The following is a 27,226-nucleotide window of genomic DNA, read 5'->3' as shown; positions in this document are numbered from 1 at the left end:
AGTCGGTTAATGCCTAGTCGCCCGCATACATGGAGACAACCGCACTAATCAATTAGTTGAAAGCGTGTTTCGGAACGCATATTCTAATTTTAAATTTTTCAAATAACATGAAGTTTTCCGCCGCGTTTTATTGGCGTTGATAATATTTTTAGCACTTGTTCCAATTATTTAATAGGTCACTCAAATTTCTGTTATGGAGAAATTAGTTTTTGTTGCGTTATTATTTTGTGTTCTTTTACCAGGTGAGTTTTTTATTTCGATTTTTAGTTAATGCATGTCACGAGTATTTTATATTAAAATACACATCAACATTTAAATTAAAATACACAATAATTTTTATACAGAATATCGAATCTATGTTCAATTTTATTTTAAAAGCTCTTGTTTTGTTTTCAATATGTTATCGGCATCACTTAATTGGATTTCAGTTTCAGTGAGAATTTGTTTTTAAATTTAAAAAGTACCTACACTATTTTTTTTTTCAATTAAATTTATTTGAAAAATCAGTTAATATGGAACTGAATTTTTACTTAGGTAGTTGTGAGTAATAACAGTGAACTATTACTAATGTTATGGATACAACGACAATTTAAATTAAGTGTTGTATCCGTGTTAAAATTAGTAATTTGGACTAACTCTGTAATTGCGAATGACTACTTTAAAATATTCCCATATCACATTATTATGGTTACCGTAGTATGGCCTAAAACGCGTGAAGCCTTACTCGCCAGTAGTCATACCGGATTGTTTCCTGGGCGAGTACCTACCTAAACGATTGTAGAGTATGAATTTCCTATGGTATTGAAGTTTGCTTCATAATTTAAGTTTATTACTAAACTAACCGTCCTTTGACAAAGATGGTTGTTAGTTACTAGATGATGCCCGGGACTTCGTCCGCGTCTAATTAAAACTATCAAAATCCCATGGGAACTCTTTGATTCCGCAGGACAAAAGTGTCCTACGGATATGGGATACTTTTGTCCCGGAAAATCAACGATTTCCCACGGAATTTATGAATAACTTAAATCTACGTGGACGAGAGTTTGCCTGTTTGTACTAACAAATATATTTGGCAAGTATGAAAATTGCCTTTCCTCGCTAAATCAGCGTAAAGATTAAAATGTGGGTACTTCTTAAAAACTCCAGTAATAGCGCCTATCTCGGCTCTGCTAGGGAGGAATTCCTGAGATTCATTTCGTAATGGAGGTCTATGTTATGAAGAAAACCTTTATGCAAAATATCAAGTAGGGTAATAGATTACCAGACAGAATAAATTACCCAAGTATTTGAGCTGTACATCACTTATCAGTCAGTCTTTTCAGGATTCCGTATCAGAAGAGTGCCAATAGGACCCTATTACTTAACTCCGCTGTCTGTCCGTCCGTCCGTCCATCTGTCTGTCAGTGGGTTGCATCTCGTGAACCGTAATAGGTAGAAATTTGAAGTTTTGAAGTTTACAGACTAGACAGAGTTGTTAAATTTCAAAATGTGGCTATATTATGAGAAGCTGCTTATTTCTGGCTTTTTTGACCAGTGATCGAGAATTTACAAACAAACAAACTTCAAAAGTATTTCAAAAGAACCTATGTAGATTTATTTTACATAAAATGAGATAAAAAATATAATAATATGGTTTTTCCAACGATTTTGCAACACAAAACGTATATTTATACACAATCAAGATTACAACAATGCCAGTAAGCAACTGAAGACCAACGTTCAAGGTTCCCTTACACCTATGCCATACAATACTAGTATTTCCTGAACACGATACATCTGTTATTAAAAAGAGTAACGCAATACACATCAATTTGATGCGTTCGGTCACAAGCTAGTTGAGCTCGTTAAAGCAAATGGTACCAATTCCTGAAATTATGTGCGCCATATTGGTGTCATGATGATGGTGGCACTAATGAACGTAGGTACCTACTTCGGTTAAATATTCGGGTTGATGGTAGCTCACTCATTATGATGTAACGCGAAATTAGTACCTACCTCAGGGAGAGTAACTCAGCGAGAGCTGGACGTTGACACACGCTCCGCGAAAAAACCGGCCAAGTGCGAGTTAGACTCGCGCACTGAGGGTTCCGTACTCGGGTATTTTTTCCAACATTTTGCACGATAAATCAAAAACTATTATACAAAAAAAAAAATCTGCTTTAGGATAAATCTGCTTTAGGTAAAGCCCTTTCATATGATACCCATAGATACTTACATATCTATATATGTAAGTATCTATGAAAATTAATAATATACCTACTACGTTGCAGTTAATAAAATAAATATAGAGTGTAACTACTGTAGTAAAAAAACCGTATGTTTTTAAAAAGACAATTTTCAAGGATAATTTATTTTGGATCTAGTTTATGTTTTCATTTCGCTTTGAATGTTACGAGTAGTTATGTGTGTCATTGCCAGATTGCAGAGATACTGAAATAATGGGTAAAATCTGTTTTAGTTCCGTATAGCAAGAGAATAAAAATACCAAAGCGGCCTGGGATGGAATTTAAAAACCCATTCGTTGGCTTGCGGTCATCATCATCATCACCTGTACCTGCATTTTATTGAATAAATCATTCATCAAACTAATATTATAAAGGCTAAAATAAGTGTGTATGTGTGTACGTGTGTGTGTATGTTTGTTACTCCTCCACGCCAAAACTACTCGACGGATTGGGCTGTTTGGAACGGAGATAAACAGTATCCTGGATTAGCACAAGGGATACTTTTTATCCCGGAAAATTATAGAAAAACCTAAATCCTCGCGGATGAAGTCGCGGGCATCAGCTAGTTCATTATATTAGCCTACGAACGTCCACTGTTAAATATATGACTTCTCTAATGAACGACACCATTGACCATACCATGTCCTCAATCTTCCTCATCCAGCCGCTTTCCGTCACCCTCTTTATATCGTCATTTTATCTTGCGAGGGCCACTACAGGAATACACAGTCTCCGCTCGAGAACTTTTCGACTCTAACAGCCACCATCCCTACAACAAGCATGACCTGCCCTCTACCACTTCAGTTTGCTTACGGTTTGGGCTATGTAAATAACCTTGGGTGCCTTGGTTCTCCTGCGGATCATACGTTTTGTAGTACAGTAGTATAATAACTCAAAATTTAAAAAACTCCCGACACAAAAACCTCTAAGTATAAGAAAACTAGAAAAGAGCTGATAACTTTTAAACGACTGAGCCGATTTCTTCGATTATAGCTAAGAACACTCTCGATCAAGCCACCTCTCAAACAAATAAAAACTAAATTAAAATCGGTTCATTAGTTTAGAAGCTACGATGCCACAGACAGATACACAGATACACACGTAAAACTTATAACACCCCTCTTCTTGGGTCGGGGGTTAATAAATAAGATAATAATAAATGAATATAAGAATAATAATAGAAAGATAATAAATAAATGAACGCGTCCACTCGATATCGACGCGTCAATTACGTAACATTGTTAATCGGAATCTGGAAGCCATTCCAATTGAAACACACTGATGAATTAACAATCACTGACTGCTCTTATATTGAGCTGGATTGAAACTTGAAAGGGTTATTAACATGCAGTTCATATTTGTATACGATTTCTATACGATAGTTGCATTGTTTTCATTCATTACATTAATTAAATTAAAATTTATTTTTAATTCATTCATAAATTCTACGAACTTTTTAAAGAACTGTATGTTATCGAAACCATTAAATTATCTAGTTACCAATAATGAGATGGGCACATCATGTGCAACGTATGAACGGCACAAGAGTCCCAAAAAACTACTGGAGGACAAAATGGATGCCATTAGGGCGAGAAAGGCCTATAGAGGCTGGTGGATTGATGGAGTTTCTAGAAGGAAGCTTCTGATCGCTTCCTAGAAAAGTATGCTAGAACAAGCCAACATCTATATTCATGGTTGATAATCATGAGTTCATAATTATCTTTCATGGACCTAGGAGAAAGTTTAAGGTGTATGATATCTTTATGCGTAATAAGTAGATACCGAAGTATAAAGCTTATATTGAAACAAACAGGTATGACAAAGCGACAGATGGGATTTGAACTGACGCCCTTAGGGTTTTAATTTTCTTCGCTAACCAAAGAGCTATTGGGGTTGTCTATTATTATTACTGATAAATAAAGGAGCTGTCATATTGAACATAATAATTAAAATAAATATGGAAATCTAGATACACTGGACCGTGAATATAAATTGTAATTTGAGATCAATTCTATATCATTATACCGCTTGATTGCGCTCCTTTATACCTTCAAGCTATAGGTATATCAATAATGGCCTTTTTCACATTATTCAAGCATTCGTCATAATATAATATATGTTAGGTAAACTAACTATATAGCCGCATGTATCTAGTATGTACGTAAAGAGTAGATACGTGCGGTTATTGGGCAAAGTCTGCGTTTTCATTGTTGGTTTTAGTCAACACACAACGTTATTAATTAGGTATACACTCCGCTTGTTTTGTGAATATTCAGTTCAGTGTCTACCAGCGTGACGCGTTAGCTATTCCTGGTTTATTTAGATGGACGCTGATTAGCATTGCATTCAATGTCATGTTTCTAAAGAGCGTTGTAATATTTTTGTTATGAGGTCTGATATTTCATGTAAATATATGTATATCAGACTTTGACAACTTTCAGATAACTATATTATCGTACGAATAAAGATGTTTTCATGTAAAAAGAATTAAGGTACTTTACGTACATAGGCTTCTAACGTGAAGAACTATCACATCTTGGGTCACTTGTAGAGCGCTACTATTCTTCTACTCTCATGTGTTTTATATCTTCTGTCTCACTCATCAGCGAGCAGCATTTTAAATACGTCATGTAATATGAACGTGACTTGTTATCCATAGTTATGTTTGTAATGTAATATTTTTTTGGGAGGCACTTTTGAAAACATTTATCCGTAGGAGAGCGCGCCTCTGACATCCTCAACCACCCACTTCCCGACACCACTTTGGCCTCATTCGCACGAGCGTTAAAAAAGCGTTGCGTTAAAACCCGGCGTTGCGCTGAAAATACAAAGTGCGCGTTAAAAAAGTGTTGACGTGTGAACAGATACTTGGGAATGCATTTGTTCTATTTAAACACTTTTTTAACGGACGTTTAAAAAGCTCTCGTGCGAATGAGGCCTTGGTCGAATTCATACACTAACGGCCAAAGCAAACATGATGGTGATAATAAAAAGAAGACCCGGCTTAGTTTGTTGTAGGCTTCCCGCAGACCAGAATTGAATAAATGACTTTGACTGTGATACTGTTGGCGTCGGTGATAAGCAATTTTGTGACCACTCACCACATTAATGCAACATTTACGTAGATGGCGTAGATTATCCATAGGCATATGTGTTAAATCGTCATCCACCTTTCTTCAATCACCACTCTTAGGTATATCGAATTCCACATTACTGACATTATGTAGGCAATTTTTGCGATAAAAAGCAATATTGACAGGGGTGCCTTACCCTGGGTGTATCGAAATGTTAATTCCTCCGCTTGGGAGAAATAACATTAAATCGGAACGATAACGATATACCTATCGATACTTTTAACCTTTTTCTAACGAACCGAGAGGCTTTCGAACTTTATTATAGGGTTTATTTTAGATTGAATTGTGTACTTTTCCAATTTACCTTTTTTTTTTTTAATTTGTAGACTGGCGCTTGGCTGCAATCAGACCTGCTAGCAAGTGATGATGCAGCCTATAGTATATCAATTATATATTTACAAACAAGATTAAAAAAGAGGGGTTTTATTAATCTTCATAAAGTCAACCTCGCTGTTAGATAATAATTTTTCCAATAATTGTGCGATCATCTGAGTGTATTACTCACTTATTCGTTTATAACACTGTACGGCTAAGGGTTATAGTTTTATTACAATAAAGCTGCATATTCATTTGTATGTTTGTTCCTTAAATGTTATTATGGCACTCAATCTTAACAACAGCTTTTAAGACAACAAATTCTTCTAAATGAAAATGGCCTTGTTCTCCAATAACCACTAAGCTTGTGAAGAATGACAGAAACAAATTTAATCCCCGACATAAATTGTTATTATTTAACAGAGCTGCATTAGACTAGTTAAACTGTCTTGTCCATGTTTCGTAAAAAAAAAGGCCATTAAGAGACGAGGGGATTGTGTCTTCTTTAAAAATCCTAATTAATATATACTGTCAAACCTAATGAACAATGAGAGAAATTAAATGGGAAAAGTGTATCCCCTTGATTTAGCATTTTGGATAGTAGCGATTTAGACAAGATTACTTAAGAATCTTGTATGTTGAAAATTCCTTACGAGAGAAATTTAAGGAAATAAGTAAAAGTAGCTTCTTATTATATTTTTTTATGAGACTAGTATTCGGAGAAAATTTTCCCTGGATAATTTCTTAAACGCGTTTCGTTACGGAATTTTGTTTTTTTTTGTTACTATTGCCTACAGAGAATTCTTGAATTCACTGTAGGTAGGTATCAGCCGAGTTATTGACTAATAAAAATGAGCCCTAATTGTTAGAGTAATTAAATCCAATTATCGCATTCCATCTACGAACTATAACCGTAAAAATGTCGTAAATAAGATTAATGTGTATAAAAACCATCATCCCAGATTTTTAAATAGACATGATCTTCGCATCATTGGTTTGATTTGAGACGTGATCTCATAATTTTAAATCTTATGTGTGTTTGCATCTTGCACTCGGTTAAGGTTACGGACTAATCTGTATAATCTACGTGACCACATGAACTCATGACTCAAGCTTAAGAGGGCTCTCTCCGTCACTCGTTTCATACAATCGTAGTTCCAATTTCATTTGAATATTAAGCAACCAAAGTCCATGAAATTTTGCAGACATATTCTAGAAACTAATATCTGTGTCTGTGGTGTTTTAGATTTTTCTAAAAATATGTAGTTTTAAAATTACAGGGGCTCAAAGATTTGTATGAAATTTTTTAAGACCGCGTAACTTTGAAACCGAATATTTTAACAGAAATCTGGGAAAACCACAGACATAGATATATTAGTTTCTAGAATATGTCTGCAAAATTTCATGGACTTTGGTTGCTTAATATTCAAATGAAATTGGAACTACGATTGTATGAAACGAGTGACGGAGAGAGCCCTCTTAATGACACTTGAGGTTATCATCGAGTCATAAAGCCCACGTAACTTCCGCATTTATAAAAGTTTTAACAATGCGACTTCCTGATCTTCTATGAAATTACGGCGGCCAGACAAAACAATGTGATAAGTTTTACAAGTACCATTAAGGGACACCTCTGTACGTGATATCATCTGCTTTTGCGTCACATTTTGCATGCTTATGTCATAAACCCTGAGTCTCTCTTAACTTTTAAGCTTGTTACTGGGGTTTTAGATGACATTTTATGAAACTTTGCATAAGGGGCTTGATTATACTTAAGTGTCCTATTTTTTACATACGCACATGAGACCTTATGGTCTTTAAAATATTGTACAATACTAACATACTTACAGTCAATCTACCACTATTATAATATCTACCATTTGCTCTAAATACCGGTAATTTTCGTAAGTACGGACGCATGTTCTCAATTCACCTACAAGTCACATAAAAAGTCTAAAAATTGATGAAAGGAAGATCATCATCACTTAGTACAAAGTGGGTACCTACCTAAGAAAGATGTTAACGTTCAGGTAAAGTTAGTTAGGTCTAGACAGCATAAACTATCGTAGACTAAAATGCTTAAAACTTTCGAAGAAACATTTATGTTTCTACTTAGTTGTTAAATCACGATTTTTATTTTTATGTTAACAGCGATAGATATTTTAATAGGAAAACGTTGATCGCTAACTGGTAGTCTTAAACACTACTTTGTCTAGGAACTAGATGTTTATAGGTATCAATCCTATTGTATGTTTCTATCAAAAATCTAAATCAAAATTTACTTATTTCATGTGGTACTAGTGTCTCTTATGCTACGAATATTATGACTCTACCACCGGTATGGAATGCAGATTCTACTGATAAGAGCCGGCAAAAAGCTCAGCAGCTGCTCTTTTCAAATCATTAAAAAATCGGCCAAGTGTGAGTCAGACTCGCGCACTGAGGGTTCCGTACGCGGGTATTTTTTCCAACATTTTGCACGATAAATCAAAAACTATTCATAAAAATAAATAAAAATCTGTTTTAGGATGTACAGGTAAAGCCCTTTCATATGATACCTCACTTGGTATAGTTATCTTACTTTGAAAATTGAAACACATTTTAATTTTTTAAATGATGTAACCACAAATTCGCGGTTTTCCTGTACTTGTGCTATAAGACCTACCTACCTACCTTTCATGATTCTAGGTCAACGGGAAGTACCCTATAGGTTTCTTGACAGTCAGACAGACAGACAGACAACGAAGTGATCCTATAAGGGTTCCGTTTTTCCTTTTGAGGTACGGAACCCTAAAAAGTTACAATAATGTAACAATAGTTCTATCGGTTGCTTCTGTACAACTTTGTTTCTATAATTATAAGGAATTCATCAATTGTATATTAAACTATGTAGGTAGGTATACTATATTAACTCTAGATGCTACTACTAGTACTAATAGGTATCATAAAACAAATGTAAAAAAAAAATTATAATTGTATTAACATAAATATATCTTTTATTTACCAAAGTTGTACGGATTAGGTATCTAGTGATCAAAATCCTAAAGGATTCAAAGAGAATGTTATGGGTCAAATAAACCAATAACACAACAATGTAGCTCGCAGACAAGTTTATAAAGGAATATTCTAGTGAGTCTTACTTGAATATTCCTTTTCGATCTACGTGTTCGAAGAGCTAACTTCTAAGGGGTTGCATTTCTCTTTGTAATGCATTCCCTGTGGAAGGTAAACTATCACGCGGCTTGCTGTTAGGTACCAAGATTCCTTTGGTGTAGTTAATTAAAAAGTGGTGGAGATGTGGCATTGGTACTCAGGTCACGTTGGAATCCCTTCCGAAATTATCGAATTATTCGAAGTTTTAACTGGTGGCTTAAACATATACCTGCTTCTAGATCCCGCACCCGTGGTACGTACGGTTGATACTATGTCATAGCAATATTTTACTGTTATATACTATAGTATAGAAGAAGATGATTGTTTCTACGCACCACCTCTCTCAGCCACTTCTGTATAAATAAAAATACCAAAAAATAAAGACTAAAACAGCCTTGTTTCAAATATGTTATATAAATTTATCACCTTAAAATCTAAGTAAGTAGATAGTTAAAATTGGTTAGTGTTCATAATAATTATTCTTCAAATTCAATTTATTTTAATTATTTAGTTATTAATACTTATTACGTTCCTCGTTTTCTTTAGTTCGTTGCTAAGCTTTGTTTTCTTTCCTTTGAAAATTTCCATCAAACATACCATGATACCAAAAGATTTACGTCAGTTTTTACAATTTTTCGTTTGGAAAGATCAAAGCTGCCTCATCTGACAAGCGTATCGTAAACACTTTTGATACCCTTTCCTTTATTTGAGAACTGAGTGGTTATTTTGTGATAAAAATCTTAATTTAAAATTTGGTTCTAGATATAAAAAAGAGAACCATTAATATTTTCAAGTTTTTGAAGTGAATACTGTGTGTTGAAGCGAAGGCATGTTAAGCAATTTTGAGATCATGTTTCAATATAATGAGGGCAGGTGCTGGTGATAACTAAATTTAGCAATGGATAGTATTATTAATTTCTAAAATAATATTAACAAAAATGTCACACAATAGATGCCCGTTATTTCACCGAAAAGTTTTATGACTGTTGCATTAAAGTTATATTTAACGGAAGTTTATTCCTCCAGTGTTTGAATTATTTACAACCTGTAGCGGTTTCTAGGTAACAATACAATATAACATTGAAGAACCATCAAGCACATAGCGGCTGGTACTACCTACTGGACGGAATATGAATGCTACCAAATACCTATTGACTCTTCTTTCTCTATTGAAGTTCAAGCACTATAAACACTATATTTTCTAACTACTATAAGTGATTAGATTAGACCATAGAGATACGATCATCATGACCGTTATCATGAACACCACTACTATGCAGGGGTTTTCTCTAAGAGTTTCAGACCATAGCCTGCCCCGCAGTGTGGATTGGCAGAATTCAATACACGTTTGAGAAAATTATGGAAAACTCACAAGCATACAGGTTACCTCACAATGTTTTCGGTCACTATTAAAGGAAGTGATTTTAATTGCAAACTGTAAGGTTATTTAAAAAAAAGTTGATTTGAGTTGTCAAAAATAATATAAAATTATTAATTTATCTAATGCAGGTAGATTGATAAAATCGATATTTGGCTCATTCGATGTCATACAATCTGTTGCTAGGAGGCCAACAAGATTGAACTTGCATAAATACGGGTGTTTCGAAGGTTTTAGTTCAGTCTCCTTCTGAGATTCGGAGCGATATCGCATATTTTCGGTATTTGGATTGTGAACTGAATAATTAGATGTTGTGATAGCAATCACGCTCTAATTAAATTATTTATTTTGGCATTAGTTTGTTTAGATTAAAACTCTCGGATAACCTTACACATTAAACTTGTGTTTTTTGTGTTGGTTTTGGAGAGAACATTCCAATAATTCGATAAAAATAATTAAATAATACCTGCTTTTCTGAGTGACGCCAATAATACTAGTGTAAATTAAAAATTTATAACACCCCCAACAAGTGAAGGTTGCAGTAACTAGAAAAGAGCTGATAACTTTCAAACGGCTATAACCGATTTTCTTGAATTATAGCTAAGAACACTTTCGATCAAGCCACCTTTCAAACAATAAAACTAAATTAAAATCGGTTCATTAGTTTAGGAGCTACGATGCCACAGACAGATACACAGATACACACGTCAAACTTATAACACCCCTCTTTTTGGGTCGGGGGTCCAAAACACACAGAACTAAGAAATGTTAGACGTGCGTGCCCGAGATCGAACCCCTTACCCTCTCGAATGGCTATCACCGCTTTTTATAGCGATACGATAGTAATAATAAAATATTTCTATGGCTCAGATGGACTCCTGTGTAATAGCTTAGGCAGGCATGATTCGTAAGCATCTGCTACAAAGTAAACAAACAACACCATCAATCTTCAAAGTACTATTAGCTGATAAATTAGCACAAAACTTCAATATACCTACGGTGTAAGAGTAAGCTCCATATTGCGATCTCTCAAACTTTTGCAGAACTTAAATAAGATTCGGACAAACTCCACTCAATCTTTCGCTTGCCATTCGATATTATGATAAGCGATAATCTCAGCGCACTGGAGTGGCATATTGATGGTTATTATAACTTTGAAAAACATTTCTAAAGCTGACTATACAGCGCTGGTAGGCAGGCTTAACAGTTCTTTAGATAAAATAGGAATATGTTTTACATATAAACATTCATCAAGTTGGTCTAAATGATCTTGAAACCTACGTTATAGTCCACCAAAAAATGTAAAATTAAGTAGGTATAAGCATTCGTTTAAGTACTTATAATTTTTTATAAGGTTTACAATTATAGGCATTCGCTCATAATTTTTTCGCAACATAGAAACAAGGGAGACAACATGAACAGAAGCGCAAGAATTGTGTACTGTTAACGCAAAAGAAATAACGAATTATACAAAATATTCTCTTATAGTAAACAAACAAAACCACTTAATCCAATATCCTAGCGTCTTATTCATATGACCTATTTATATCATGCCCCCCGAAAATATTAGCTTAATTGATGGATGAGTTAGCGTGGGTGACATTAATGGAATCTTTTTAGGGTTCCGTAAGTGCCAACGGGACTTACGGGCTATTTCTAAGACTCCGTCCTGTCAGTGGCTTTGAACTGTACTTAATGTGGAGTTGAAATTTTCAAAGAACGTGTAATTCTACTGCCGCTATAACAACAAATAATAAAAATTTCAAAATGGCTGCTATGAAAATTAAAAACAATATTGTATTATTTTTTTGTACGATGGATAGTACACGGAACCTTCCTTGTGTCAGTCTGACGCACGTTTGACCGGTTTTTTTTGTTCCAGAGAGCTACGCATGCTTTACAAGCAATCAAACACACTTTACCCGAATGAGAATTGGAAGTCGGTTTTACCAGGAATGTAAATGTGATGACCCGGGCAGTGAAGGAGTCAAACTTATGTGGTTGGATCCACACGACCAAGAAATTCTACCATTAAGGTAATATAACGTACCTACATTATTGTAGTGATTACAAATGTACCTCCTTTAAAGTCAAAGTTAGCTGTTTAATTTTTGAACGAATTAAGAAAGTTAGAGATGTTGTAGTAATCTGAATACTTAAAAAATAGCTATAAATGTACAAGATTCTTCAGTCTTCATATATTCATGTTTAAAAAGACCATTTCCCTATGAAAGGCTATAGAAATTTAATTTTATGTTACCACTGGATGATGCATGAAACTTTGTTCGCATGATTTAGGTATAAAGTAAAAAATCCTGTGGAACTATTGATTTTCCGCGAGGAAAAATAGCTTATCTCCGTCTCCGAGATACTAGCTATTTTCGCACACAAATTTCGTCAAAACCGGTTCAGTGAAAGCCGTTAAAAGGTAACGATTTTTTTTTTTTTTTAATGCAATAATAGGCAAGCGCTTGACCACAATCACACCTGATGGAAAGTGACGATGTGGCCTAAGATAGGATGCGTTTACCTAGATTCTAGAACAATAAAACTAGTTTAGAAAATAGTACAGATAAAAGGCGATAACGATTTTAACTTTGTAACTATTAGACTATTATTTAATAAATTGCCTTTGTTCCTAAAGTAAATAATTACTTTCACAAGACCAGGTATAGAATCGAACGTATATTCAGAATGGGTGGATGAAGACACATATAGGCTGTTCATATCGAGCCTTGGCAGATCAATATCTGGTGCTTACAAGTGTGTGACCGTGCACAATGGTCAAACGTACGCGCTTACGTACAACGTCGAAGCGTATGGTGCGTATAATCCGATTAACGATATATCGTCCATTACCAATAATTTGGTATTAATGTTTAATGTAATGTATATGTAGCAGTCAATGTAATTAAAATTAATATTGCAACACTGCCAATGATCTTGACTTGAGCTCTGCTAACCTAACAGTGAAGTTTGATAGCTACAACATTGTGATGATGATGAAATGTGATATTGTGATGAAATTTTGTCAAAATGAGTTAAACAGATAGACCGTGAAAAGCTCACAGACAGACACACTTTCGCATTTATAATAGGTATAGTAATGGAGTCGATCTCCTGAGACTAAAACCTGCGGCACGTATCAAGTGAAACCTATGAAAGTGAAGTTACGATCAAATGCTATTTCTACTTTCTTTTAATTGAGGCTATTAAACAGTTTTCTTTGTAGAAAAAATTAAAAGAAAACTTTACTTCCTTCGGCAGTTTTCCAATCCTTTGTAGGTTTTGGCCTCTTTTGAGGTTTTCCTCCAAATTGTTCTGTCTTTGAAATATTTTTTCACGATGTAAAAAATCATCACAGCGCTATTCGCTTGGGGCTAAAAATGAAAATAAATGGTTTTTACGATATTATAAAACCAAACTTGATAACAGAGGTATAGTTGTAAATATAGTCGTAGATATATATACTTCTATATATTCATCTAGTTAGTGTTGAAATAACGATTTTTTATTTGTAGTTATTAGTATTATTGGCGTCACTCAGAGAAGCAGGTATTATTTAAATATTTTTATCGAATTATTGGAATGTCCTCTCCAAAACCAACACAAAAAAACACAAGTTTAATGTGTAAGGTTATCCGAGAGTTTTAATCTAAACAAACTAACGCCAAAATAAATAATTTAATTAGAGCGTGATTGCTATCACAACATCTAATTATTCAGTTCACAATCCAAATACCGAAAATATGCGATATCGCTCCGAATCTCAGAAGAAGACTGAACTAAAACCTTCGAAACACCCGTATTTATGCAAGTTCAATCTTGTTGGCCTCCTAGCAACAGATTGTATGACATCGAATGAGCCAAATATCGATTTTATCAAACTACCTGCATTAGATAAATTAATAATTTTATATTATTGTTGACAATTCAAATCAATTTTTAAAAGTAACCTTACAGTTCGGCCGTCCTGAATTTAACACGTCCTCGTGTTTCTAATCAATCTTGTCATGTCAGTCGCGGGCTTCCTTGCCCTAAGTCAAATCCAAATCATGGGCTATCCTGCCCTCCGTCAAATCATTAAAACCTACCCTTGAACTGCCGAACTCTCAGTTTTAATATCAAATCAATAATAAATCCAAACGACTAACCTCTCATTCGATGTACACAAAATCTCAATTACTTACTGCAAGTTACTTTCCATTTCACAAAAGACAAAATTCTTTTAGAAAAAAAAAAGTAAAAATTTTAGTCACCAAATCAAACTCAATAAAAATTTTAATCAAATGTGAGTTGTTTACAAAAAGATACCAAAGCGAAATTAAGACAACGTGAGACACGTCCCGCTTCTGAATTATTGGCGTCACTCAGAGAAGCAGGTATTATTTAAATATTTTTATCGAATTATTGGAATGTCCTCTCCAAAACCAACACAAAAAAACACAAGTTTAATGTGTAAGGTTATCCGAGAGTTTTAATCTAAACAAACTAACGCCAAAATAAATAATTTAATTAGAGCGTGATTGCTATCACAACATCTAATTATTCAGTTCACAATCCAAATACCGAAAATATGCGATATCGCTCCGAATCTCAGAAGGAGACTGAACTAAAACCTTCGAAACACCCGTATTTATGCAAGTTCAATCTTGTTGGCCTCCTAGCAACAGATTGTATGACATCGAATGAGCCAAATATCGATTTTATCAAACTACCTGCATTAGATAAATTAATAATTTTATATTATTGTTGACAATTCAAATCAATTTTTAAAAGTAACCTTACAGTAGATACTCGTAACTAACATAATGTCGACTTGTCGACTTCAATTTCAGATCGTCCTTACTTTATTAACACAAATGAAACTCAGTATGTTGTGAGTGGGAAGAATGTTACCATATTTTGTGAAGCCCGAAGCGAGACAGATCCTTTAATAATTTGGTACAAACAAGACGGCTTAACTAAGGTGAGCATAGCTAGGTATTTACTACTTAGGTACATATTCCTCATTGAAGTTCTTTATATTACAAGAACCACTCTTGATTTATTGATATGAATATCAATAATGTTATAAAGTGTGTATTATATAAAGAGAAGACCTAATAACTTTGAATTAGATAAGGGATGGTGACAAATACGAAACTTCATCACAAGGGTTGATCATAAAAGGAGTAACAAACGATGATAAAGGACTATACAGATGTGCAGCGTCAGATCTCAAGACTGGGGAAGAAATAATCAGAGATATACAAGTTGAGGTAATTTTTTTCTTTGTTTGGATATTTCTATCTTTATAATTTAATCTTTTTTTATAAATCTCGGCCTTTATTTTGTAAGACCTCTCGGTTTTTATTTTGTAAGACCTTCATTTTGCATATTTTTTCTATTTGTTATTCGGATTTTCTGAATGTCGAATATTATGAATATTAAAAAGAGCTTGAATATAAGTGGATGCTGAACGTTTGACCCAGTTTTGCTTTACATTATTTGCTGAATCGGTAAAAACTTAAGTCGAATAATTTGCATATTTTGTATCCCCACTAAATCGCAGTTCAATAGGTTTTACGACAAAACTAGGAGGGAAAAATCCAATTACTTAATGTTGATACTTTAGTATAAATTCTGTTTACATGACTATCAAATTGCCCGTAACAACTACACAAATGCGATGTAGTAAGATCATCGTAAGATATATATTACTTCTATTATGTCTTCGTCCTGTGGATTTAGATTTTTCAAAATTCCCGTCTTTGATTTTCCGAAATAAAAAGAAGCCTGGCAGATGTGGCTCTCCAGGTATACCCATGCAAAAAATCACGTCAATCCGTTGCTTCGTTGCTACTTGATTGAAAGACAAACCAACACAACAATAAACAAACAAAGACACTTTCGCATTTATAATTTGGGCAGTTATTATTAGTAATTCATTTAAATTATTTTTAAGGTTAAAATTAAGTTACTGTGATGTTGTTTTTTTTGTAATTACAGGTGATATCAGTACCAAAAATAACAGAAATTGTAGCGTCTCCAGACAGCAATGTGGTGGCTGGTGGCATATTAGAAATCGTATGTATGGCTACTGGTAGCCCTCACCCGGAATACGTATGGAGAAAGATTCCCAAATATGTAAGTAATTTTGATAGTAAAACCCATGTAAAACCCCGATTTTTTAAAATTTATATATCAGATACAAGTTTGCGCTTGACTGCAATCTCACCTGGTGGTAAGTGATGATGCAGTCTAATATGGAAGCGGGCTAGCCTAAGAGGCAATAGTTGTCTGTATGCCTGACTATGGTAAACCATATAAATAAATAATTTGAACGCAACCTAGCAACTTATAGTTAATATTTACTCTGGGTATATAAGGATAGATTTTATCCCGACAAACGATAAGGACCATTCGGGATAGGGTAATATCTCTGTTAAAACTTAACCGATTTTCATAGTTCTATTTTTTACGAAGGTCGTATGGTACGCGATAGGTCAAAATGACAATCGGGGCATCCCCCCGCCTCATACCCCGACTGCCGCCTCGCCTGTCGCGTCCTATTCCTATTGTAATTTTTTTATTACTTCTTATACAGTCTCAGCCAATTGGGAATCACACTTTCCCGGCGCAGTACGCTCATTGGAAACAAGAAGCTAATAGAATAACAATATACGACGTGAATGAAAATGATGCTGGGGCTTATGAATGCACAGCTTCTAATGTAGCTGGCTCTTCGTCGGGCAGTATTAACGTAGATGTAAATATTCATGTTTTCTTCTAGTGCTTGCTAGCGTTTGCTTTCATTATACCATTTAGAATTGAGTCTACGTATTCTTAAAAAAAATTAAGCAATTAAAATATCACTTGCTACAATGGTGAAGGAAAATATTGTGAGGGAATCTGTATGCCATTACCATTATGTCTCCATAATGTTCCTATGGGTTTGTGAAGTCTGCCAATCCGCTAGGCCACTTGAGAGTTTTCCATGTTCTCAATCTTTCAATGGCGTGTGAAGTCTACCAATCCACGCTGGGCCAGTACAGTGTGGCAAACTATGGCCTAAACCCTTCTCATTTTTAGAGGAGATCCGTGCTCAGTAGTGGGCTGGCGATAGGATGTTCATGATGATTATTGATGATGATACTTTAAATTTAAAAGTACCTATCTATGTCCTTGTAATATATTGCTTTTTCGGGATGCATTTTTCGCCAAATTCATTTCAAAAGTTGCCCGATAGAAAGAGTCTTTCGCATTTATAACATGTGTAAAGTTCTATCCTAACGTGTTTTAGGTATATTTTATGCCAGAGATAACAAAAGCTGATAGTTTAGTAGCTATAGAAGGAACGACAGTACAAATAGTTTGCAGATCACAAGGTCTACCAATTCCCCAGATGAGTATAAACTATTTGGGAGATGAAGTCGATGAACGAAGGTGAGCTCCGCCAACTTCAATGCCTTGTTTTAAAAAAAACCGGCCAAGTGCAAGTCAGACTCGCGCACTGAGGGTTCCGTACCTTGACAAAATATGTCCAACATTTTGCACGATAAATCAAAAACTATTATAAATAAAAATAAATAAAAATCTGTTTTAGAATGTACAGGTAAAGCCCTTTCATATGATACCCCACTTGGTATCATATAAAAGGGCTACATCTTACTTTGAAAATTGAAACGCATTTTTTTAATGATGTAAACACAAATTCACGCTTTTCAGATTTATTCCTGTACTTGTGCTATAAGACCTACCTACCTACCAAATTTCATGATTCTAGGTCAACGGGAAGTACCCTATAGGTTTCTTGACAGACACGACAGACAGACAGACAACAAAGTGATCCTATAAGGGTTCCGTTTTTCCTTTTGAGAATTCTAATTTCATGTGATCCAGCAAACTTTCACTTGCCACTTTGATGAAATTTTGTAATTACTTTCCAGCATAGTATGGGACGTGAAGAATATTAGTAACATCGAAGTGGAGTTCTATTTGACTTTCCTCAGAGTCAACAGAACTCACGACGGGTTTTATGTTTGTAACGCGACCAATTTCTGTGAGTTCATAGTTTTATTTATTTACTTTATAACATTTGCTCGGCATTTCGATACTCAAAGTTTCTATATTTTAATGGTTTTTTTTTGACATATTTTAGTATATGCTGATAAGAATTTTTTTAGGTCTGGATTCGTTCTATGCTTAATGTGTAGTGTTTTCATTCTGGTAGTGTGTACTGCCTAAATAGGCAAGCTTAGTTCGTTAAATTAGAAGCGACATTTTAACCTTTTGACAAAGGTACCGCCAAACAATATAAGTAATTAACATTCGGATAAGATACCACTTGAAAACCATTAGTAGCTCGTTCACACAGGCTGCGTAAGCGTAGACGTAGCGCGTTCCATTGCGTTGTAATGTATGAAACTGTATGAAACATGGCACACCGCTTGCGTAAAGCGTGGACGAATGCGTAACCCAGTATATTAGGGGTTTACGCGCATCACTATGCACGTGTCGCGTGTACGCAATTGGTGTGACTCAACCTTTAACCTAATTAGCTTCGAAATTTTTATTTTTAGTGTTATAAAGTTTTATCAGTAGGTATGTATATCTTCACTGGTGATCAATTAGATACTAGTAGATTTCTTAGTTAGTTAACAATAGGTATTTTTAAAATCTACATAAACCAGCAGATTTTGATAAATTATCCCCAGATTTGAGCGATTATTGATATTGTAAAGTCATTCTATTTTACTTACTTGTTCGCAGTGGCCACTGATCAAAGAGAAATTAATTTGGCAGTATTGTACCCGCCACATTTTGATGAAAAATTCGAGGAAGCCTGGGGTTGGAGCGGGCGTAATACGAACCTGAGTTGCGACAATCACAGCAGTCCACCGGCGAATATTACTTGGAAGTAAGTTTTTTTTAAGAATAGACTAGCCTTTGGTTGCAAGCAAACCTGCTGACAACTGATGACGGAGCCGAAGGTGGAGTGCGTTTGTCTAGAATCTAGACAAACGCCTCAAATAAATGCCTCAAGTTAAAGGTAAGTACTTATATTAAAAATTGAGGGGAAAATTGAAGCCAGAAACGCATTCTTATACTAAAGGTTGGAATTAGATATAAGGAAGCAAACCGTTTCGTATATTTCCATGGAGTTTTGACTACGTACGGATGCAAATCTTGACGATGCCTTGCGTTGCGATACTTACTTGAAAGGTGAGGGTAAATTCTCATGGGTGTGAATAAATTAGTAGCAGAACCTGAAGTCTCAATAAGTACCTCTTATAATTATCCATCCATACTTAATATTATAAATGCGAAAGTGTGTCTGTCTGTCTGTCTGCTACCTTTTCGTGGCCCAACAGTTTAACCGATTCTGACGAAATTTAGTACAGGGTTAGCTTATATTCCGGGGAAGGACATAGGCTAAGAGTTCCCACGGGATTCCCAAAAACCCATCCGCTTAACCGATTTGTATGAAAGGTACCAAGGTAGCTTGCGTCCCTATAATTGACATAGGCAACTTTTTATCCCGGAAAATTAAAAGTTCACACGGGATCTTAAAAAATCTAAATCCACGCGGACGAAGTCGCGGGCATCCTCTTTATATTATAAATCTGTTTTCAGTTATCAAGGCAATGATTTAACGAAAGAGGAACAAACTAAAATCAACAACATCATGGCCGACAAGATACACGACAATCCATTAATAATTGAGAACGTATCGCTTTATGGAACTTATCAATGTATTGCCAACAACGGATTCGGTGAAGACAAAAAAATTATTGTATTGAGACAAGGATTTGTTCCAGCAGCTATTAATAATGTAAGTCATATTAAATACTTAACAACTTTACACAAATAAATGATTAATTAGCATGAAAATGATCTACATAATTTTCAAACGTACCTAGATCATACAGAAAATTGGGTTAAAATTTTACTGACATTTTTTTTATATTTAACTTACATAAGCCTATTGAGGCTTATGTAAGTTAGATTAAATACTTAACAACTCCACACAAATAAATGATTAATTAGCATGAAAATGATCCACATCATAATTTTCAAACGTACTACCTAGATCATACAGAAAATTGGGTTAGTATTTTACTGACTTTATTTTATTTTTTTATATCAAACTACTTACCATCAGATATGATACGTGATGCGGATTTTTAATTCTTTCTTTCTGGTAAATGTGTAATAATATTTTCTGTGAATTAGAGTTATAATGCAATTTTTTGTCAGTGTTATTCTAAAACTTACCTACCTACTTATAAAACGTCTGATCTTTGATTAAAATTTGCAGCTATATTTACTGATATTTATTTCAATTCAAGGATTTAAAGGCTTAATATATTTTTAAGGTAACAATCACAAACGTCACAGCAACATCCGTCACATTTTCCATCAACGGGCCAGAATTCATCAACGGACCTCCTATAAAAGCATACAAAGCGGAATACGACGAAGCTGAAAACTACAACATAACAGACATACACATAAATAGAACTTGGTCTATTGATAGACCGTTCAGAATAGATAGACTGCGACCCAGTACGGTTTACTATATAAAGTTTGCAGCTATTAATGATGTCGGTGATGGTCCTTGGAGTGAAGTCTACGATTTTGACACACTTGAAAAGTACGTACTGTTATAATTTAAAATAATTGTATAAAGTTTTTCTGTCTTTGGTGTGTTTCTTGGTACACTTGCATAAAATTAACAATGCAAGTTTTCTATTCTATCAAGTTAACTTTCTCATGTATTTTAATAAATTAGGAGACAGAATCATGATGACACCGAAAATCATCACTTAATAGCTCGTTCACACCGGCTGCGTAAGCGTAGACGTAGCGCTTCCGTTGCGTTGTAATTTATGGAACTGTATGAAACATGGCACACCGCTTGCGTAAAGCGTGGACGTATGCGTAACCCTACTAGTCACGTGTCACGTGTACGCAATTGGCGTGAATTGGCCTTAAGTAGAATTGCTCACTCACTCTTCAGAAACTGTTTATAACGACTGTACGCTTTAGACTGAGTACAGCCTAAATATTTACGGTCCAAGGACTCATAATATTATTACCCAGTTTAAATTTGAAACCTTACATTAGCCAACTAACCGGCCTGAACGTAAATAAATTCATGAATTTATGTTCATGGAGCGAAAATTTGAGGCTTTCATAGAATCTTATTCAAGTTTCAATAAATAGACCTTTCAACTATTTTGATTGATGTTTATAAACGCATATAATCCAATAATTACATCCTTGTTGAGTACCTAGGTACTTACTGATATATTTATTGGAAAATGTTCAACAATAACAATTAGCAAAATCAAAAGGTTAGCACATATAATATTTCTGCATAGAATTATTTTTCTGTATACAGGTACACCCTCAAATTTTCAAAATCATGTTTCAATCTAAGTGTGATATTTTCTTTATATTTCTTGTCTCAGTGTAAATATCTAAATGTTTTAACAGATTGACTGCCAAGCAATCATTTTACTAGTTACTAATGTGATACATTATCACCTAACGCCCATACATACTCACATAACGAACTTTCTCGACCGATTTTCCAGCACGAATTTCAGGTCAGTGCCACTAGAGCCTGTTTGGGAGACGGATGTAGAGGAAGTTGCTGCAATGGAGCGTAAACTGAAGTGGAAGCAAGAGGAACTCGTCGATTCCTATAACATACGACTTTGCCCAGTAAGTTTTATAATCGTAAATTATTATTTTTCGCACCCTCTATCCAAAGTTTGTCTACAATAATTACTTACTAGTTTGGTATTAATTGTTCAAGCATCTGCAATACAGTCTTAAAGAAATAATAGCATAAACTGATCCACACTTCATTTTTAACCCCCGACCCAAAAAGAGGACTGTGATAAGTTTGACGTGTGTATCTGTGTATCTGTCTGTGGCATCGTAGCTCCTAAACTAATGAACCGATTTTAATTTAGTTTTTTTGGTTGAAAGGTAGCTTGATCGAGAGTGTTCTTAGCTATAATCCAAGAAAATCGGTTCAACGGTTTGAAAGTTATCAGCTCTTTTCTAGTTACTGTAACCTTCACTTGGCGGGGGTGTTATAAATTTTTAATTTACACTCGTTGTGAACATTTTGTAAAAAAAATCTTACCAACAGTTTTAATCGTTGCCAACGATATCTTAAGTAAGAAATGGAAAGTACTAAGAAAACACCGAGTTTGTAAAATAATTCAGCATGAAAACCTATTCACTCTGTTCCTTAAGGCGATTAAAGCAAAGCAGAAAACAGAACAAAACCTAGATTAAAATCCTTTTATATCTAGACCAACAGAGTGAAAGTAAATCCTTTTATTATCCTTCATAATACAGCGAGCGGAAATTGAAAAGATTTTTCTATGACACCAAGATAAATATAGTAAAAAATCATTCAAACAGTTCTTTAATTTGGCTTAGGTATACATTTTCTAATGAATGGCGAGAAAATGAATAGGCGGCTCTTCTAATGTTTATTTATAATGTTCCTCGATTAGTTCTCCCTATGAAATGCAAATTCTTTGCAGAATAACAGAAATAACAACAATTATTTTATTTTTACCCGAAACTGCGAAACCAAGAGATGTGTTTTTAACCTATATGTATGTATGTCCGTACTCCGTACCTATGTCCACTCGTAAGTACTCAACGGCCTAACCGATTTTGATATAATATGGTACGTCATTAGATTCGTCTTGATGGTGAGAATGTTACGACTTACGACTAGAAACATAAAATTATGCACTTTAGTGCAAGCTGAAAAAGATGCAGTGCAAACTGCAGTTGGGTTTTTCACAATAAGTTACTTGTTTGAGGAAACACCTACAGATAAAACTGGTTGCACACTAAGTACAAAGGTATTATTCGTGATACTTACCTAATCGTAATTGTATGTTTTTAGATGAACAATGGTATTATCGAGGAAACTGTGTGTACAGACAAGACTATCGAACCAGCGGCAGAATTTCAACTAAACGATTTAGATTCCAACACTACTTACTATCTTGAATTGATTGCGCACAATTCTAACGGGTCGTCAACTCCTGCGCATATTATGTTTACGATACCAGGTAAGCGCAAAACTTGTATTTAAGTATATTTTAATAAATGCTTAGATTTTTATCTTTCAAAAGGCTATCGTAATAAAATTAATATGTCTGATAAAATTTTCCCGATTTCATTATTGCACACAGTAGGTTTCGGTAAAAATATCGACATTCTGGTTTATGGAGAATGGTACCAAATAAATTTTAAACAAAACACACAATAGGTATTTAAAGAAAACATTACCACCTTTTTCTTATTGCAAAATAGCCTTGAGCTTGATGATAAACATGCTTTCTGGAAATCAATAATGAGGTTTAGTTAGACCGACCGTTGAAACGCGCTTGCCAGAATTTTTTTGAAAATATAAAATTTGTGGGCAAATTAAATTTGCGGTCAGGTATAGACCTATTTGTGTCCAAGTCAATCTCAAAAACCGCTTCATTTTAAACTCTGTAACTTAGGTTTTATTACAGCCATAACTTGTACTTAAATAATTACTAATAGCAGTTAGTTAATTCTATTTTGCTTATTAGCTATACGCAAAAGTAAATAAGTAGGACCTAACGTTTAAGTTCAGGTTTTGATTTCAGCTGAAGAAGAAAGGCTATTGTCCGCTGGAGCTTTAATCGGGATATCAATAGTAGTAGTATTCTTTTGCCTAGTGTTATTGGATGTAGTTTTATTGCTGTGGCGAAAGCAAGGCATTATCGCTCATTGCTGCAACAAAAAGAAGAAGAATAAAAGAGAAGTGAGTTTAAATTCAAGGTTAGTTTGTTGTATGATTACTTTAATATAACAACACTTCCCTAATTAAATTACCTACTATGATTTATTCATGGTTTAACCATTAATGCTAAGATATTTGTATGATAAAAGCTTGAATTTCCGACCTGGTAAGCTAATTCCTTCATTAAAACAATACCTTGTGGTATCTAAGCTGATTCTTAACTCTTTGGGTATAGCCTAGTTACGACTAAGTACACAAAGTAATCGATGGTGCTGGCCAAGCAACATTTACCAAGTTGATAACTGGTGGGATCAACTTAGGAGATTATAACTTGTAATATCAGTTAATATTATAGAAAGAGGCGATTTTGCCCCATTTTATTTCATCTTAGCGAAATCGTATGAGGAAGGCCCTGAAAGCCCTGGAAGCATTAATATCTTACGAAAACCCGTACCTTTATATTATGATGCCCACAACTTCGTCTACGTGGATTAAGGTTTCCTAAAAATCCTGTGGAATCTCCAGGATAAAAAGTAGCTTATGGCCGTCTTCGAAATACAAAGTTCCAATACCAAATTTGGTCAAAATCGGTGTGGTGCATGCACCGTGAAATAATGACAAATAAACAGACAGACACACTTTCGCATTTGTCTTTGTAACGAAAATGTGTTCGTTTGAAAGAAAGTGACTAGAGCTTACGTACTGTTAGTTGTTACTTGTTAGTTGTAGAGCATATGTACTGTTTACCTATATGAAAACTATAATAATATTTATTTTAACAGATCCCTAAATGAAAACGTAAATGGTAAAAAAGAGGACAAATTCTTGTTAGGTAAAGGGTTGGGTTTGGGCTAGTATAAAATATACTTATTTGAATAATTTTAATGCAAAAATAACTATGAATGTTTTTAGTTTGTTTATTTGATAGTGCTTTTGTTCAATTTAACCGACTTCTTTAACATGGGTTTTGGTTTTTTCTTCGTAACCTTACTATTAAAGGTAGGGTCTCAACAATAGACGAGAATTTTGTCGCAAATAGCTTGCTGTATCTGTATGCACTACGGGTAAGGACTGCGCGCCGCGTCCATAAGTAATATTGAGCACAAACTCGGGAAAATTTAGCCAGCTACAAATAAAGGTCGCTGCATACGTAACGTGTTTTTTCCGTCCCGGACGGGACGGGAGGATTTCTCGAACTACTATTGGACAACTGGAACGCCCCGCCCCGTCCGTTTTCTAGCTGTCCAATAGTACTTCGAGTAACAGTAAATCGTCCCGTCCGGGACGGGGAAAAACACGTTACGTATGCAGCGACCTTAAGACTCGTAAAGGCGGATCCACACCTGCACACAAGCACGAACCGTGCACATAACTTGTTTTATAAGAACTTAATGTCGACGTGGAGCTACGAGTGGTTTGCGAGTGGTTCCCGTGCGGCATCATATTATACAAGTCACGGCGTGTACATGTTTGTGAGTTTTTGGGAGTGCGTAAAAACATGATATACCTACGTGTTCACCTGCCAGTGCGCACAAAGACTGTAATATAACGTGACAGTAAAATACATCGATATTTGTTGGATGCACGTTGCGTGCAAGGTTCGTGCGTGTGCGCAGGTGTGGATCCGCGTTAATTAAACCATACCTTTAAGGAAACAGTGGGCCAAGTTTTCTTTTGACTAACAAAAATGTTTGAAAGTTTTTTGGGGCTTTGAATTTTTTAGTCTCACATTTTTATGGAAATAGTAGGCAAAGTTGTTTCTTTTAACAAAAAATATTATTTGAGCATGCTTTTGAAAATTAACGTCTTTTTTGTTTGCTTTTCACTTCGCATTTTATTTAAACACTTACAACAAACAATTGTTTTATAGAGATAGAAAAGGCCTTCTTAGAGACAACCCAGAGCCCGTCAACGACGTACAAAAGCGGGCGAGCAATGGACACAGAGAATATGAATACAACAAGACGACCGGCGTTATAACCGGGAAACATTCCGCCGTATAGTAATAGAAAGTTATTTAAGCTGATTGAACATCTATCAACACACACCGTACGCGCTGCAATTTTTTTAGTCATTTCTAGTGATAGGGTGCCAAGGGACCCTATTAGTAATACCTCTGCTTAGGCTTACTTCCGTTGCTGTCCGTCTGTTCGTCTGTCAATTAGCGGGCTGTAATTTCGTGAATCGTAATAGGTAGAGTTTAAATTTTCACAGAATGTGTACTAATTTCTTTTGCCGCTATAACAACAAATAATAAAAAAAATCAAAATGGCTTCCATGAAAATTAAAAAAAATTCAAAAGTATTATTTCTTATGTGACGATAAGAAACCCTTCGTGTGGGAGTCCAACTCGTACATGACCGATTTTATTTTTTACTTTTCGAGGAATTTGGAGTTACAGTAAACTGGTGACGTCATTTAAAATTGTGCTGTATTCAGCACGTATGGTGCGTGCGGTTAGATGTGCGGTCAACTTAAATATATGAATAATAGTTGTATTGTAAGTTCGTATTGAAAGTGGTCTCAAGGGAAACATGTTGTCTAGTGTGGAGGATGCCTGTTGGTATATATGTATGTATACTGTTCAATAGTAATAGAAGAACCTATGTTAAATTAAATTTGTATGTTAAGACATAGGGTACAACCAGCCTTTTAACTTACGTTTAGTTTATTCTATTTCAACTTTCAAGTTTAATGCTTTTTAAATTGAATCTTATTGGAACATACATATATGAGCTTAAGTTTTTGCATTATCTATATAAGTATTTCTTTTATTTAGATTATATTTTAATAAAGTGGACCTGATCAAATTTTATGATACTAAGAAAAAACTAAGTATTTAGATAATAGGTATGCGGTCAGATATTGTGTATATTTCAATTAATTATATTATTAGTATAATTTAATATATTATTTTAGCAGTTACCTACATTTAGTCATTAAATTAAATATGTTTTAAAAAGTAATGTACAGAATATTATTTTCACTTAGTAGTAATTATTATTATTTTATAATTTACTTACTTATAATTATTTTCTGTATTTTTGTAAGTATGTTTTTTTGCTTTTTTCAATATTTATATGCCAAAGATTTAAGAATAAAATGTTGAAAATACTAATGTTCATTTTGTTTTAAAAACCAAAACAAATAACATAAAAATGGTATACCTAATAGTAACTTGACTTTATCTAGTAGGTACCTACTTGCAGAATATTATAAT

The 27,226-nt window shown here is 34.5% G+C and overlaps 1 protein-coding gene across 4 annotated transcripts; it reads left to right on the top strand.

The window, feature by feature from the left end:
- On the top strand, nt 1–26,250 carry LOC123872985 (fasciclin-2-like). 4 transcript variants are annotated; one of them, XM_045917617.1, is made up of 17 exons: nt 1–242; nt 12,088–12,241; nt 12,870–13,027; nt 15,044–15,174; nt 15,326–15,466; nt 16,197–16,334; nt 16,795–16,956; nt 17,491–17,633; nt 18,137–18,249; nt 18,960–19,107; nt 19,824–20,022; nt 20,567–20,844; nt 21,791–21,920; nt 23,134–23,302; nt 23,870–24,044; nt 24,789–24,811; nt 25,877–26,250. In XM_045917617.1, exons 1-17 carry the CDS (start codon nt 194–196, stop codon nt 25,984–25,986), a joined length of 2,421 nt encoding a protein of 806 aa, XP_045773573.1. In that variant the 5' UTR covers nt 1–193; the 3' UTR covers nt 25,987–26,250. The 4 variants fall into 4 exon arrangements, with proteins under 4 accessions (XP_045773573.1, XP_045773574.1, XP_045773571.1 ...); XM_045917618.1 differs by lacking the exon at nt 24,789–24,811 and having other exon boundaries at nt 21,803–21,920; XM_045917615.1 differs by lacking the exon at nt 24,789–24,811.
- Nucleotides 26,251–27,226: the final 976 nt, after the last annotated feature.

This window comes from Maniola jurtina, chromosome 16, assembly GCF_905333055.1.
Source record: "Maniola jurtina chromosome 16, ilManJurt1.1, whole genome shotgun sequence".
In the NCBI taxonomy this organism is placed as follows: Eukaryota; Metazoa; Arthropoda; class Insecta; order Lepidoptera; family Nymphalidae; genus Maniola; species Maniola jurtina.
This window is presented reverse-complemented; position numbering and strand designations above follow the sequence as displayed.